General features: G+C 47.2%; 12 protein-coding genes across 12 annotated transcripts; 7 read left to right on the plus strand and 5 right to left on the minus strand.

Moving 5' to 3' along the window:
* Positions 1-186: 186 nt before the first annotated feature.
* On the plus strand, positions 187-3,012 carry NEDG_00650 (phospholipid-transporting ATPase; the record flags this gene model as incomplete). Its single annotated transcript, XM_067688068.1, has 1 exon — positions 187-3,012. The coding sequence occupies one exon, from the start codon at positions 187-189 to the stop codon at positions 3,010-3,012; it is 2,826 nt and encodes a 941-aa protein (XP_067544165.1).
* Position 3,013: 1 nt separating this feature from the next.
* Positions 3,014-3,262, minus strand: NEDG_00651 (uncharacterized protein; the record flags this gene model as incomplete). The annotated part of the gene is made up of 1 exon (XM_067688069.1): positions 3,014-3,262. One exon carries the CDS (start codon positions 3,260-3,262, stop codon positions 3,014-3,016), a length of 249 nt encoding a protein of 82 aa, XP_067544166.1.
* Positions 3,263-3,472: 210 nt separating this feature from the next.
* Positions 3,473-4,201, plus strand: NEDG_00652 (uncharacterized protein; the record flags this gene model as incomplete). Its single annotated transcript, XM_067688070.1, has 1 exon — positions 3,473-4,201. The coding sequence occupies one exon, from the start codon at positions 3,473-3,475 to the stop codon at positions 4,199-4,201; it is 729 nt and encodes a 242-aa protein (XP_067544167.1).
* A 20-nt stretch (positions 4,202-4,221) lies between these two features.
* On the minus strand, positions 4,222-5,013 carry NEDG_00653 (uncharacterized protein; the record flags this gene model as incomplete). The annotated part of the gene is made up of 1 exon (XM_067688071.1): positions 4,222-5,013. The coding sequence occupies one exon, from the start codon at positions 5,011-5,013 to the stop codon at positions 4,222-4,224; it is 792 nt and encodes a 263-aa protein (XP_067544168.1).
* A 5-nt stretch (positions 5,014-5,018) lies between these two features.
* On the plus strand, positions 5,019-5,378 carry NEDG_00654 (uncharacterized protein; the record flags this gene model as incomplete). The annotated part of the gene is made up of 1 exon (XM_067688072.1): positions 5,019-5,378. The coding sequence occupies one exon, from the start codon at positions 5,019-5,021 to the stop codon at positions 5,376-5,378; it is 360 nt and encodes a 119-aa protein (XP_067544169.1).
* Positions 5,379-5,447: 69 nt separating this feature from the next.
* On the plus strand, positions 5,448-8,048 carry NEDG_00655 (uncharacterized protein; the record flags this gene model as incomplete). Its single annotated transcript, XM_067688073.1, has 1 exon — positions 5,448-8,048. One exon carries the CDS (start codon positions 5,448-5,450, stop codon positions 8,046-8,048), a length of 2,601 nt encoding a protein of 866 aa, XP_067544170.1.
* Positions 8,049-8,086: 38 nt separating this feature from the next.
* NEDG_00656 (uncharacterized protein) lies at positions 8,087-8,602 on the minus strand (the record flags this gene model as incomplete). Its single annotated transcript, XM_067688074.1, has 1 exon — positions 8,087-8,602. One exon carries the CDS (start codon positions 8,600-8,602, stop codon positions 8,087-8,089), a length of 516 nt encoding a protein of 171 aa, XP_067544171.1.
* A 30-nt stretch (positions 8,603-8,632) lies between these two features.
* On the plus strand, positions 8,633-9,433 carry NEDG_00657 (uncharacterized protein; the record flags this gene model as incomplete). The annotated part of the gene is made up of 1 exon (XM_067688075.1): positions 8,633-9,433. The coding sequence occupies one exon, from the start codon at positions 8,633-8,635 to the stop codon at positions 9,431-9,433; it is 801 nt and encodes a 266-aa protein (XP_067544172.1).
* A 50-nt stretch (positions 9,434-9,483) lies between these two features.
* NEDG_00658 (60S ribosomal protein eL32) lies at positions 9,484-9,900 on the plus strand (the record flags this gene model as incomplete). The annotated part of the gene is made up of 1 exon (XM_067688076.1): positions 9,484-9,900. The coding sequence occupies one exon, from the start codon at positions 9,484-9,486 to the stop codon at positions 9,898-9,900; it is 417 nt and encodes a 138-aa protein (XP_067544173.1).
* A 40-nt stretch (positions 9,901-9,940) lies between these two features.
* On the minus strand, positions 9,941-11,347 carry NEDG_00659 (RNA exonuclease 1; the record flags this gene model as incomplete). Its single annotated transcript, XM_067688077.1, has 1 exon — positions 9,941-11,347. One exon carries the CDS (start codon positions 11,345-11,347, stop codon positions 9,941-9,943), a length of 1,407 nt encoding a protein of 468 aa, XP_067544174.1.
* Positions 11,348-11,483: 136 nt separating this feature from the next.
* NEDG_00660 (BirA family transcriptional regulator) lies at positions 11,484-12,182 on the minus strand (the record flags this gene model as incomplete). Its single annotated transcript, XM_067688078.1, has 1 exon — positions 11,484-12,182. One exon carries the CDS (start codon positions 12,180-12,182, stop codon positions 11,484-11,486), a length of 699 nt encoding a protein of 232 aa, XP_067544175.1.
* Positions 12,183-12,294: 112 nt separating this feature from the next.
* On the plus strand, positions 12,295-13,047 carry NEDG_00661 (dephospho-CoA kinase; the record flags this gene model as incomplete). The annotated part of the gene is made up of 1 exon (XM_067688079.1): positions 12,295-13,047. One exon carries the CDS (start codon positions 12,295-12,297, stop codon positions 13,045-13,047), a length of 753 nt encoding a protein of 250 aa, XP_067544176.1.
* Between the last annotated feature and the right edge of the window lie 6 nt (positions 13,048-13,053).

The following is a 13,053-nucleotide window of genomic DNA, read 5'->3' on the forward strand; positions in this document are numbered from 1 at the left end:
GGGATTGTGTCTGGGGCTATTGTAGCTGGATATCGTAGCTGGGCATACTAACTAGCCCAAATAAGAGTCCTAGGGTGGTGTTGGTGTTGGCTCGGTGGCGCAAGGGTAGCGCTTTCGACTCCAGATCGAATGGTTGGGAGTTCGAATCTCTCCCGGGTCATTTTGTTTTTTGTTTTGCAAATTAATATGATGGAAGAGATTTTGCCACCGAGAACCTTCAAGAAACGAACCAACGCGGTCAAGACCACCCAGCACACGCTCCTCTCTTTTCTTCCAGCAAGGCTTTGTAAAGAGTTTATGAAATCTTACAACCTTTTCTTTCTTTTTCTTTGCTGCATTGTCTCTATTCCCTCACTTACGCCATTTAGCAACATATCCTACATTACCTGCGTATTAATGGTTGTGTCCGTTAACATTATAAAAACAAGTCTGGGGGAGATAAAGAGGTACCGGGCCGACCAGAGAATGAACACCCAGCTACTTCCCGTGATAAGAAAGGGAAAGATAACCGAAACCCGAAGAGAAGACATTAACAACGGGGACATTTTGGTTTTTGCCGAGGGGGAGGTGCTTCCGGTTGATGTTTTGTTGCTGGGTGCATACACGGAAAAAGGTGCTGAGCCGCTTATTTACATAGAAACGAGCTCTATTGACGGAGAGAGTGCGCTAAAAGTACGGAGGACCCTTTTTATGGTTGGCGCCTCTAAAGCTTTGGGCGGTGAAGACTTTGCCACGCTTGAAGGCCTTGAAAAGGTGTCTATCAACCGCGAGGCAGAGCAGGGAACCTGTTTTACCATTGACTCCTCCATTCCTTTTTCCAAAGAAAACCTTATTTATAAGGGTTCTTCCATATATGGAAAATACACGTCATTAGGGCTTTCACTTGGCGGAAAAAACACGCAAGACACCCACCGGATCAAAAACTCTATTTTTATGAAGGTTCTAGCAAGAAAAACCGTTAGCATCATTTTTCTCTATCTTTCCATCCTGTTGCTCTCTTCCTTTGCCTCGTGCCTGTTCATCACCCGGAGTGCCTGGATCTCCTCCCTGGCGCACGAGTCCCTCTCTCGAGTGGCAGTAAGGAACTTTGCTGCCAACATTATTATTTTCAGCAGCCTGGTTCCTCTTTCTCTCTTTGTGACCCTTGATGGCCTGAGAATAGCCTACTCGGTCTACATCCGCAACGACAGAGAGATGAGATACAATGACACGCCGTGTGAGAGCAACATGCAGGGGGTGGTTGAAGATATTGGGCTGCTCACACACGTTCTAACCGATAAAACAGGAACGCTAACCCAAAATCAGATGATCTTTAAAGGCCTGCACTTCAAAAACCAAATCGCCCCCCTTTTCTTTGACGGCGCCTCTCTCAAGAAGATGCTCTCATACGACTACGCACTGATGAACGTTCTTGCGTTGGTCTCCTGCCACTCGGTTGATGTTTTTGATGGGGTGTATCGGGGGGTGTCACAGGAGGAGGTCTCCATTCTAACGCTTTTCAAGGAAAAGGGGATTTTCCTCTCCCACCGCCAGAACAACACGCTCTATCTGGAAATAGGCGAGGAAACCCTTGCAATAACCGTTCTTGAGGTTCTTCCGTTCTCCCCGGCTCTGTCTCGAATGTCTGTGCTGGTGCAAATTGGCGGGTTTTTCTTTCTGTTTACCAAGGGCTCTGAGGAAGTGGTTGATAGCCAGGGGGCGCTCAGTGTGGATGGGAAGTATCGGGCCCTTACTGTGGCGATGCGTGAAGTGTCTGTGGACGAAGTTTTGAATGTGCCCAGAAAAGAAGAACCACAACCCGTACCATTTTTTCAAAAAGTTACAGTTTCTGATTTGCTCAAAAACCAGCCAACTTCTCTGTCCTCGTACGCCCCCTCCCCCGGCTTTTCACTCCTGTACTTGGAGCCTGGCCAGGAGTATATCGGAACGGCGTATATTGAGGACGTTTTGCAGCCCAATGCCGGAAAAACCATTGAAACCATCAAGGCCCGGGGCATATCTGTCTGGATGCTTACTGGGGACAGGAAAGAAAGCGCCATTTCATGCGGCGCGTCCACTTCCATTCTTTCCCCGCTATCAAAAATCCATTCGGGCACAGAAGTGGTTCGGTTGCTTGAAGGGGAGGTAGACACCAACACCATCAGTCTGGGGAAAGAAACAGGAGTAATTGTCTATCGAACATCGCCCCAGGAGAAGCAGCAGATCACCCACCTCCTAAGAAAGCAGGGAAACATAGTCCTCACCATTGGCGACGGAGAGAACGACGTTGGCATGATCGAGGAGGCAGACGTTGGCATATGCGTCATTGGAAAAGAGGGAAGAAAAGCGGCTTTTGTATCCGATATAATTGTCCCCACTTTCTCCTCGCTCTCTAAGCTTGTCGATTACCACGGAAGAATCTGCCTCGAGAGGTTAAAGGGCGTCTACTTCTTCTACGTCTTCAAAAGCATCTCGGTTGCCATGTGCCAGTGTTTTTACGGGCTCCAGGTCGGTTCTTCGGGGTCAATTGCCTCCTCTTCTTTGTTTCTTCTGTTTTACAACGGCATTATCACCTCGCCACTATCGGTGGAACTAGGCCTGTTTAGGGAGCAGAGCGTGGTTAGAACCATGGAAGAAGCTGTTCTCTCCGGGGCGCTTTATGGCCTCAGCTCTTTTTTTATTGTCTACCTTTCCTTTGGCTCCATTGACGTCATTGACGCTTTGGGAAGAACTGCCGGACACGGGTTTATTTCCAGGGTGTTCAGCCTCTGCATCTTTGTTTCAACACTTCTCCACTTTATCTTCATTTCAGACTCGTTTGTAGCCTTTTCGCTGGTGTCAGTTACTATGTCGTGCCTCTTCTTTTCTGTTTCAATAGGCATGGATGGGGGATACGATATCTTCCTCTCTCCCTCCCTCTATGTTATTCTTCTTCTTAGAATCGTCACTGGCATCGCCATTGAACGGTTTATGGAGATAGTCAGAAACAGAAAGGTTCAAAGCTGTCCTCCCGCCCGGCCAGGCATTACCTAGTTCACGTCCACAGGCACACCCCATCTGTTTCTTCATCACAGATAAGACACTTAGTGGACTGCTGCATAAAACTGGAGGCACAGGAGTAGCAAAATTGGTGGCTGCACGGGGTAGTGCACTCGGGAGGATTTGCGGTGCACAGACAGCACACGACTGGTTCGATGGCAATGCATCTGGTGTGCAGGTATTTGCATTTCTCTTCTCGTTTGCATCTTCCTGTTTCAGCGTACTCCTTGCACTCCTTTTCCATACGCAAAATATTAGAGGACTATTGGCTATTTGGCCACAGCCCGAACAGAAAGTGCTATTTAGCCATTTATGGACTTGGTAATTTTGGTATAGCATTAGCAAATGTAGGTCCTGATGGCGTAACTGGTTAACGCGCCTGACTTCTAATCAGGAGATTCCGGGTTCGAGTCCCGGTCAGGATGTTTTTTTCTCTTTTATTTACAAAACAGATATGAACTTTTTAGCTAAAAATGAGCTCTTGCTGCTAGCTGGGTTTCTTTTTTCTCTTCTCTACGTTTTTGTAGCTGCAAAAGAGTGTTTGGGCTCGGTTGACGTTCTCTGTGCTCTGAGCCTGGCCAAGCTGTGTGCTTTCTTTCTTCACTGCAAGGGGTACCTTCACGGCCGAACTACTGAGCTGAGATACTCTCTTTTTGTTGTTGTTTTTGAGATACTATCGGTGGTTTACTTGAAGCGGGTTGCTTTATTTCCTCTTTCTGTGGCAACAACCAGTGTGCTTATCTGGATCAACGCGTTTTTGCTCCTGCTTCTTCTTGTCAACATCATCCACGCCCTAAGAGCCCTTCCATGGCGCGCATACAAACGGCTTCTTTCCGGGGAGCTTGACATGCTGAGCTACCACATAAGACTCTCAGCCTCTTCTCTCCTGTTCATCCTCCAGTACGCCCTGGTTATCCACCTCATTTCCACGAACAAGATATACACCAAGGCCATAACTGGAGCGTTGTTGCTAATGGTAAGCTTAGATGCCCAATATAGAAATATTGCTGTGATGACGTCACTGGTGTCATTTTTTACATTCAAGGATATTCTACTCAGCCATAACCTATCGACCATCGGGGTCTTTGTAGCTGCCGTTCCAGCTACTGTTTTTCTTCTCATCGATGTCCACCTCCAATGGATACACCCGAAACTAGCCCCGAGGCGGGTGTCTTTGGAGTAGAATAAACACTGGTTCTTTATTTACCACTCTTCAAAAGCGTATATCTTGTATATGCAGGTGTACTCCTTATGGCCGTGGTTGCTCTTAACCCGAAGAATTAGTCCGGTACAGGTTGTGGGGGGAAAGGTGTACTTCTGGTACGGATCCCCTGGTAGCTCGTACTCAAACTCTCCCACTCTGGTCTCCTGGTTGTTAAAGATGGCGTCAAGAGTGAAGCTTTTGATAGCTGACTTCTTGTTCCCAAACAGTGGGTGTAGAATAGCTATGCTGCTGATTCTTTTTTGGTCGGAAAAGGCGATCGCTATCTTTCCCACCGAGCCGTTGAACGAGTAGCAGTGTCCAATGGTGCAAACGGTGTTGATGGCTAAATCTGCACTGCTCCCAGTAACAACTTCTCCATTCCATCCTTTTTTCAGGTACGGCGGGGTGGTAAGCTCATGGATGATTCGGGCGCCTTCTAAGTGATCAGCGACATCTGTTTTTCTGCTTTTCTGGTGTAAAAGCGTCTTTATCTCGTTTAGACCGGCTGAGAGCGCTTTGTTTGCTTCGTCTATCCGGAACACTTCTTTTGTGCACTGGCTGTACAGGTACTGTAAGTACACGCCATAGAGCACCACCAGCCCTGAAACTGCCCCAAAAAGATACTTTTTATGTGAAGCTTGGGGGGGTGATACAAGAGTTTCCTCGTTTTCTGAAAGAAGAGCTCTGCTCTCGTCAGACGTTTCTTCCAGAAGATGCAATGGCTCTACGTGGTTTGGCGCTTTGAGGAGTTCTTCTGCCCTGTGTAGCTTTATGGGTCTTCTGTTCTCCATAAAAAATGAAAAATACACGAGCAAGAAGAGTAATAGACCTTCTCAGCGAGGTAGAAGAGCTGAAAGAAAGAGAGGATGTGATGAGGGAAATAGGAGGGAAGAAGAACTGCATCACAGAGTACAATGCATTGATGGAAGAGTATGAAAAAGGAGGAAGGCCACTAAAAACACTCATTCTTCCGCTGGGAGACTATGAGCCGGGAGTGTACCAGCTACTGCCTCTTTTTTGCAAACACTTTGGGATTGGGCTGTTTAAGACCTATGTTCGGGTTGGCGGGGTGCTAAGCCCTGAAAAGGCCGGAAAGCCTGAAAAATCCGGACAACCCGAGCAAAAAGCACCGCTTCTTATTGGGATAAGAAAATGAGAGCGCTCATTGGCTGGGGGTGTAACACTGTCTTACAACAGGTACAAATACAAGAGCGCTAAGCCCGGGATGCTGAGCCGAACCTTCATTGTCCCCGAAGTAATTAACCTGGAAGACTCAATTAAGCCCGAAACCGAGCCTATACCCGCACCTGTCCCCGAACCTGAAGAAAACAGGGAGGACCTGGGGGAGGACCAGCTACCAACCGGGATAGAGGGGTGGATTGAGAGAGTTTCATCGATAAGAGGAGAAAGTACGACTAGCAAGGTAGAAGTAGAGCTTGAAACGTTATTTTCAACGATGAAAGACCAAGGTGCCCAAACAGAGGTGGAGCGGGTCATTATTCTTCTTTGCAAGATAGCCCACCAGATTATGAACAGTGAGCGCATTGCAGAGGAAAATGAAGCTATTCTGTTGCAAATTTTTGAGATAGGTCTTTTTATGGTCCAGTTCAAAGATAGATGGATCACAGCCCTTCTCAAAGCATCCCTGCTCCAGGAACAGGGGTGGGCGCCTCTGGTAGAACACACATCAGTCCACCAAGACTTTCCCCCAGCCAGTGACCTGGTTTTTTTGGCGCAAGAGTACCTGATAATGGGGGGATCAATCAGCAATACCCGAATCAACCTCTGTGCTTTCGCCCTAGCCAACGCGCTGGGGGTGCACCACCCTACAGTTAGTGTGCTGCTTAGGTACTTCACGCCTGGGCAGGATAGACAAATACCAGCACCTTTGCTGTTTTTGGTGGCGTATGTGCTGGGATATGGAGACAGTGTTTGCGCAGAAGTACTGAGCAGGTGGCTTGAAGTATCTAAAGAAGACATTGATGGCACCGTGGTGTATCTACCAACTCTTGACATGTCTAGGTTCTTTATCTCGGAAATGGGGAAAATAACGGACATTTCGCAATTCCTGGCCGTGGCAAAGGCCAGCAACTCCCACGAGCTGATAAACCAGGCAAAGGAGGCAATGGTGGCCGCCTACGAACACCAGGAAGTTACCACCAAGAGGCTTGCAGACATTCTTAGCATAACCTACCACGAGGCTGAAGTATCTCACACGGAGGCAATCCTGGACAGTCTTCAGGAAGTGAACCAGGAGGGAGCAGAAGCAATCGCCAAGCTGATCATTATTGATACGAAAACCACAGCCCTCTCAAGACACTTCTTTGCCAAGGCGGTGGTTATTGACCGCGATTACATCGAAGCGCTGATTATTTGCCGGGAGTATCTCGACTACATACCCACCGAGATGCTTATGGGTCTGTGCTGTGGGGAGTACCTATCCATTCTATGCAAAGAGGACAAAGTCTTTGGAGAGGTGATCAAAGTGGTAGAAAAAAGGGAGAAGAGTCCGCACCGGCTACAGATGCTGATTGAGAAGATTTTTAAGACACTGCCCATTGAAAAAACTACCCTGGAAAAAGCTTTGCTAGTAACTATTTATTTTCCTAATCTGTCCATAGTGATAAAAAGAGTTATTTGGAACGAAATTGAAAAAAAAGGCATTTGTTTCAAGATGTCAGCCCCCACCATTGCCAAAGACCTTGAAATACTCAACCAGTTCAGAGAGATTCCCCAGATTGAAAGCATCATTCTCCGCGGAGTAAAAAAACACCCGGAGACAGAGGAATACCTTTTCCATGGCTTTTTAGACACTTTCCTTATTAGGTATGTCAAAAACAAAATAAGAAAAACCAAGAAGAATTTACCAGTCCTAGCACACTTCCTTGCGGAGTTAGAGAAGAAGGAAGAGTTCAAAGAAGCCTCCTACTGGGCCATCCTTTTAAAAAAGAAGCTCCAGTTCGGGAGCTTGCTCAAGTACATTAACCTTCCGGTGGGCGAAATAGACACGCTTGTTTCACACGAGCGAGATCTTGGACGACTAATCCAGAGAAAAGCTGATCCAACGCTCGTACTCGCACTGCTGGACCGGCTAGATACCATCTCAAAATACGACAAAGGCATTGTGTTTGGTTCTACTTCATATCTGACCATTACCACTGAGATGCCCGCTGCAAGTATCTACTTATCTATGATCCAGAAAGAATTTTCAGGGAGACAATCACTGATTAAGATATCGGGTGAAAATTCTTCATCTGAAGTATATTTGATTAATGGAAAAGGGAAAATAACGGTTATTGTCAAAGATACTGAAATAACCAAAGATATTGATGAAAGCTTTGAAGAGTATACCCTTGGTGGGTGGAAACTATCTCTCTCCGTAACCACCGCTCCCAACGAAGTGCTTCTAACCATTGGAGAAACATCCATCCGTGTAAAACACCCCACCAAGCCCGTTAAGGAAATAGTTATTGGAGAAGGCTTCAAAGGCATCCTCAAACGAGCACTTGTGCTTGAAGAGTCAGCCCATCGCCCCGAAAAACTGAGCGCAAAGCCTTCAGAGCTTTTCTACCTTGATAACCTTACCAACATCGAAAAAACAATGCAGTACCACAAAAAAATCGGTATTCTTCTTGAAACAACCAACCCATACCAGTTTTCAGGTACGCCCGTAACCATGCGTCTCTGCAACGTTTTCACCAACACCCCACTCTACTGGAGAACTTCAGAAAAAGTTGTCAGAGCACTTGCCCACCTGGCAGTTAAAGAGCCCCACTTAGAAGAAAGGCTTTTGGCAGTTGCCGTCCCTTCAAACCGGTCGCTGTAAGCTGCCCCTTGCCCATCCCGAACTAGCACCAGCCCGAACTACTTCCCGTTTCTTTGCTCACAGGTGCTATAGTGGCCCAGGGCCTTAATAAGAACGCTTTCTGAGAACTCCTCCCTGGAATGGTGTATTTCGGCCTGGTAGAGAAGAAATGGCTGGTTGGTTGCCAATTTGGCAGCCTCTGAGCACAAAATAACCAAATCGGGAAATAACTGATTTTTCGACTCAATAAACCGGCACAATCTTTCATAAGCCTCTTTTCTCGTTTTTTCAACTGGTGGTTCGTTTTCATCTACGGCCCGAACAAACTTTTGGTACTCCTCCTGATAGTCTGTTTTCACCGACTCTTTTAGCTCTTTCAGGGCGTACCGGTTTTGAAGACTACTTAGCAAGTCACTGCCAATGGGGGCGTAAGTGTTAATGATAAGAACACTCCTTGGTAGACGCCTCAAGGTCTTTCTTCTGCCAAAAAGTCTTTTTAGCAACATTCCCTTAATAAGCACGCTAGAAACCCCAAGCACCACCAGAAGCACCCATTCAAATAAAGATCCTTCCATGAACAGCAAATTTTGACAAAAAATAAGCTCATGGAAAGAAACAGAATTCTCCAAGAAGATGCTAAGTTTGAGTATAACGCCTGGGACAACGTCTCTCTGTCGGAGGAAAAAGCAAAAGAAGCCTCTGCAAAAATAGCACATGATGAAACGTACATCAAAGAAACTCCAGAGCCCGTAACTTACACCCCGTGGAACGCTTTCTACCAAAAGCACCAAGCATCCTTCTACCAGGAGAGAAAGTGGATTCTTAAAGAGTTCCCAGAGCTATCAGAGGAAGGGGCCCGCATCTTTGAAGTGGGGTGCGGAACGGGAAGCTCACTCACCCAGCTCCCAAAAACCTCGTTGGTTTTTGGCATTGATTGTGCCCCCAGTGCCATCTCCATCATCAAGAACAGACCTGAACTCTCTGAAGGAAACTTTGAAGTCCACGATTTAACCCTTCCAACGCCTTTTCCTTATAAGGACATGAACTACATTCTTCTTATTTTTACGCTTTCAGCGATCCACCCAGATAAACACGTTCCAGCACTTAAGAAAATCTTTGCCTCACTTAAGCCGGGAGGTATGCTGCTAATGAGAGATTACGGGTACATGGACATGACACAGCTTAGATTCAGGCCGCAGCAGATAGTAGCTAAAAACTTCTACCAGCGAGGAGAGGGAACCTTTGCCTACTTTTTCACCGAAGCCAGAGCCAAGGAAATCTTTGCACTCGCTGGTTTTAAGCTTCTAGAGTACAAAGAAGACAAAAGACTCCTTATCAACCGAAAGAAGCACCTAGAGATGCAACGTGTCTGGATACAAATAAGAGCGGTAAGGGAAATAAGCTAACGACCAAGCACTTGCGAAAAGACAAATATTTTTTTAATTTTCACCCCAGCATGAATGGCTTACTAAAGACGACTCCTATCGTTCAATTCGTTAAAGTCAAGAAGACAAAGAGAGAGTTCAACCGCTTCCAGAGCGACCAGTTCAAGAGAGTTAAGCCTTCCTGGAGAAAGCCAAAGGGTATCGACAACAAAGTCAGAAAAAGACTGAGAGGTACCATGGTGATGCCTTCCATTGGCTTCAAAGGAAACAACTTAGTTAGACACATTCTCCCCAATGGCTTCAAAAAAGTCATCATCAGTAACATAGGTGACCTTGAAGCGCTTACCTCTCTTAACAGAGTTTACTGTGGAGAGATAGCTCATGGAGTAGGTGCCAAGAAAAGAGTCGACATCGTTAAGAGAGCAGCAGATCTGGGCATAGTGCTTACCAATGGAGAGTCCAGACTCACAGTTGAGAAGCTTGACTAAATAAACCAAATACCGCTACCGCTAACCCGAACGGCTATCTTCAGTTTTCAAAGAAGCGCCCAATCCAGAAGCCGTCCCTGGCTCTGAACAGGTTTAGATTGATGCTCCCTGGGTGGCTCTTGGCGGGGGCACCCCCAAGCACAAACCTAAGCCCGGTCTCTTGGCTGCACGTGCTGGCTCTAATCCTAACGGGTACTTTTTCCGTGAGTATTTGGTACTCCGTGGAAGAAACAAGCGCTCCAGAGGCCACCTTCACGCGCAAAGCTTCAATTGCAGCCACTGCGTCCTCGTATGGAGAGTGTGAGCCCTCCTGGATGACCACCCCTAGGAACCTCTCGGCAATTGTTTTAAGCCTGAGTCGGTAGTGGGTCGTTGTGGAAAACAAGAAAGAGGTATCAACAAAGCGTTGGTGGTAGATGCCCAGTGCAACCATGTCATGGGACAGAGAGTGTCCAACGATTACTGTATCCCTGCCAATGATTGCAGAAAGATCGTCAAGTAGCTCTTTGTAGGTAACGACTGATTTGGAGCATTCTGTAGGTGAGAGATCGGGATTGGTTCGGGAGTTGTCTGGGGAGCACAGCAGGCAGGGGCAGTGGTTCAGGAACGAGCTTGCAGACAGCCCGGAGTACTCTTCTTTATAGTCTAGGACTGTGGATGTTGGGAGTACGTTTTTGGTGTAGATGTTCTTATTATACTGGTCCACTACGCTTATCATGCCTAGTTCTGTTCCTTTGGTTGTTTCAACCATTTCACAGTCGAGGCCAATGATGTCGTAAGCTGTGTGTGAGATGAACTGGACCATGGCTTGGCCATCTACCCGAACCGCTGTGTATTTTTGTGAGGATATCGGACAACCTGAAGAATCCAATGGTTCCGAACTAACCCGAACCACATTGAGAGGTGGTGGGGGGAGGAAGGCAGCACTGATACTTGCTTGGGAGACATTGCAGTGGCTCTTAAAGAACAAGTCTCTCTCTTTGGGGGCAGGCGTGAGTAGTCTTCCATCTGACGGTGGCTGGTAGATAAAAGCAAGATCTTCAAGGAGATAAGGTTTTATGTTGCTCAGAGTAAGGGTTTGTGTGTCCGTGTCTGTGTCTGTGCCTGTGCCTGTGTCTGTGCCTGTGGTGTACACTCTCCGGTGACTAAGCAGAAAAACAAGGTCAAATGGCTCTGGAGTCTCTTTTAGAGGAGCTTCGAAGAGGATCTTCTTCACTGGGATACTTTTCTGGCTTATAGTTACATCGACTGAAAAGACGTCCTCTGGGTTCCTTATGGTTGCAAATTTACACGTCTCATCCTCACCAGCAGCCATTCGGAAAAAGCTAAGCAGCGAATCAAGAGTTAGGACCACCCGCGAAGGTCCTAGCTTGAACGTGACTTGGGGCGCGCCTTCCTTGTTCTCTTTTCTCTTCTTTCTCCTCTTTTCTCCGTCCCTTAGATACATCTTTTTCTCAAATTTAAACAAAGAAATACTTTTATTCGTTAACTGTTCGGGCTTGTTCGGGTATCAGGTACCGGGACAGGCACCGGGCTAGGAACCCGGACAGGCACCAGGTCTGTGGGACAGTACCCGCTTCCGCTCAGATACACCCTGTCCAGGTAAGTGTGTTGCGGTCTAGGTCATAGGAGTACTCACTAAGAGAAACCGTTTGCCGGCCACCTTTACCTTCAAGGACCAAGGTGTCTCCGACTGTGAGAATCTTGTAAATCTCTTTGTTTAGATAGAGATGGTTGTGCGGGAACACTTGCGTTTCTGAAAACGGTGTGTCAGGTCCGTTTTTGGCTTCTTTAGCTACTTCTTCTGCTATATCTGTCATTAGCTGGTGTTTGTTGATGGGCTGTGCAGCTAGGGTGTCAATGGTGGCGTACGGAAGTACTCCGCCCAGGTTAATGCCTATCCCAATGATGTGGACAGTCCCTGTCTCGTTTTCAACCGTATTAATAAGAATACCTGAAACCTTTTCGGTTTTTGTTGGTGTTTTTTGGATGCAGACGTCATTAGGCCACTTAACTCTAAGACTCCCCACGCCGTGTGCCTCAAGAACTCTTTTAACTGTCCAGGAAACCCGAACCGACAAATTTTTTAGGGGTGGAGACTTTAGCTTTAGACAAATAGAAAAAGTCAGACTCTCCCCCACCGAGACCCAGCTCCTTCCACTCCGCCCAATGCCTCCCGTCTGCCTCTCACACACCACCACGCAAAAGTCTTCAAGCTCTGGGTGCTTTTCAAGGCAGTACGTCTGCGTTGAGGCTAAACTCTCAAATGCATGCACCTTCATAAACGCAAAAATCTGCCACTCTAATAAAGTTCAGGCACCAACCAATCAGCTAAAATTTATCTTGTTTTTATTGGCTATCGCCAATGATAAAAGGTGACGCTTCTCTCTGTGTATGAAGACAATAGCAGTGACTGGAGGAAGAGCCACGGGAAAGACCACGGCCCTGGAGTACATCAGAAACCAGGGATACGCAACCCTCTCCCTTGAAGACAGCCTAACCGACCTCCTTGAGGACACAAAAACCCAAATAAGACTCTCCCACGCCAGCATTCCAAGAACAAGCACCGGAACAGACGCCGGCAAGGTAGAAAAACGCCTCAACCACCCCGACCCCACCAAAGTAAAAGACATCCTCATTCCACAGCTCAGACACAAGCTCAGCGTCTCTCTCCACCTGCACACCTTCCTTGGGAAAGGCACCCTCTTCGTTGAAGTACCTTTCCTCTACGAGTGCTCAATGGAGAAGTACTTCGACAAGGTCTTGGTGGTTACATGCGGACCAAAAACCCAGGAAGAAAGAATCCAGGACCCAGTCTACGGCAAAGACCCCGCCCTGAGCCAGGCCATTGCCCAGGACCAGCTACCTCTCCAGGAAAAACGGAAAAAGTGCGATATCGTCATTGATAACAACAAAGTCGTTGATGAAATGGAAGCTCAACTAGACGCCTTCCTCTCCGGGGAAAGGAAGTATTCTTTCTTCTACTTCTTTACGGTGGTAGCCATCCTTGCTTCTGTTTTACTTCCCTTCTCCCTCTCACCTAACCAGACCAACCTAGCCAGGCACTACCTTGGTGCCTTTCGGGACAAGTGCCTCCTTCTCATTACCCGGGTTAAAGCCTGGTCTGTGTTCAGGTCGTGGCTATGACAGGTG

This window comes from Nematocida displodere (genome assembly GCF_001642395.1).
Source record: "Nematocida displodere strain JUm2807 chromosome Unknown 2, whole genome shotgun sequence".
Classification (NCBI taxonomy): Eukaryota; Fungi; Microsporidia; genus Nematocida; species Nematocida displodere.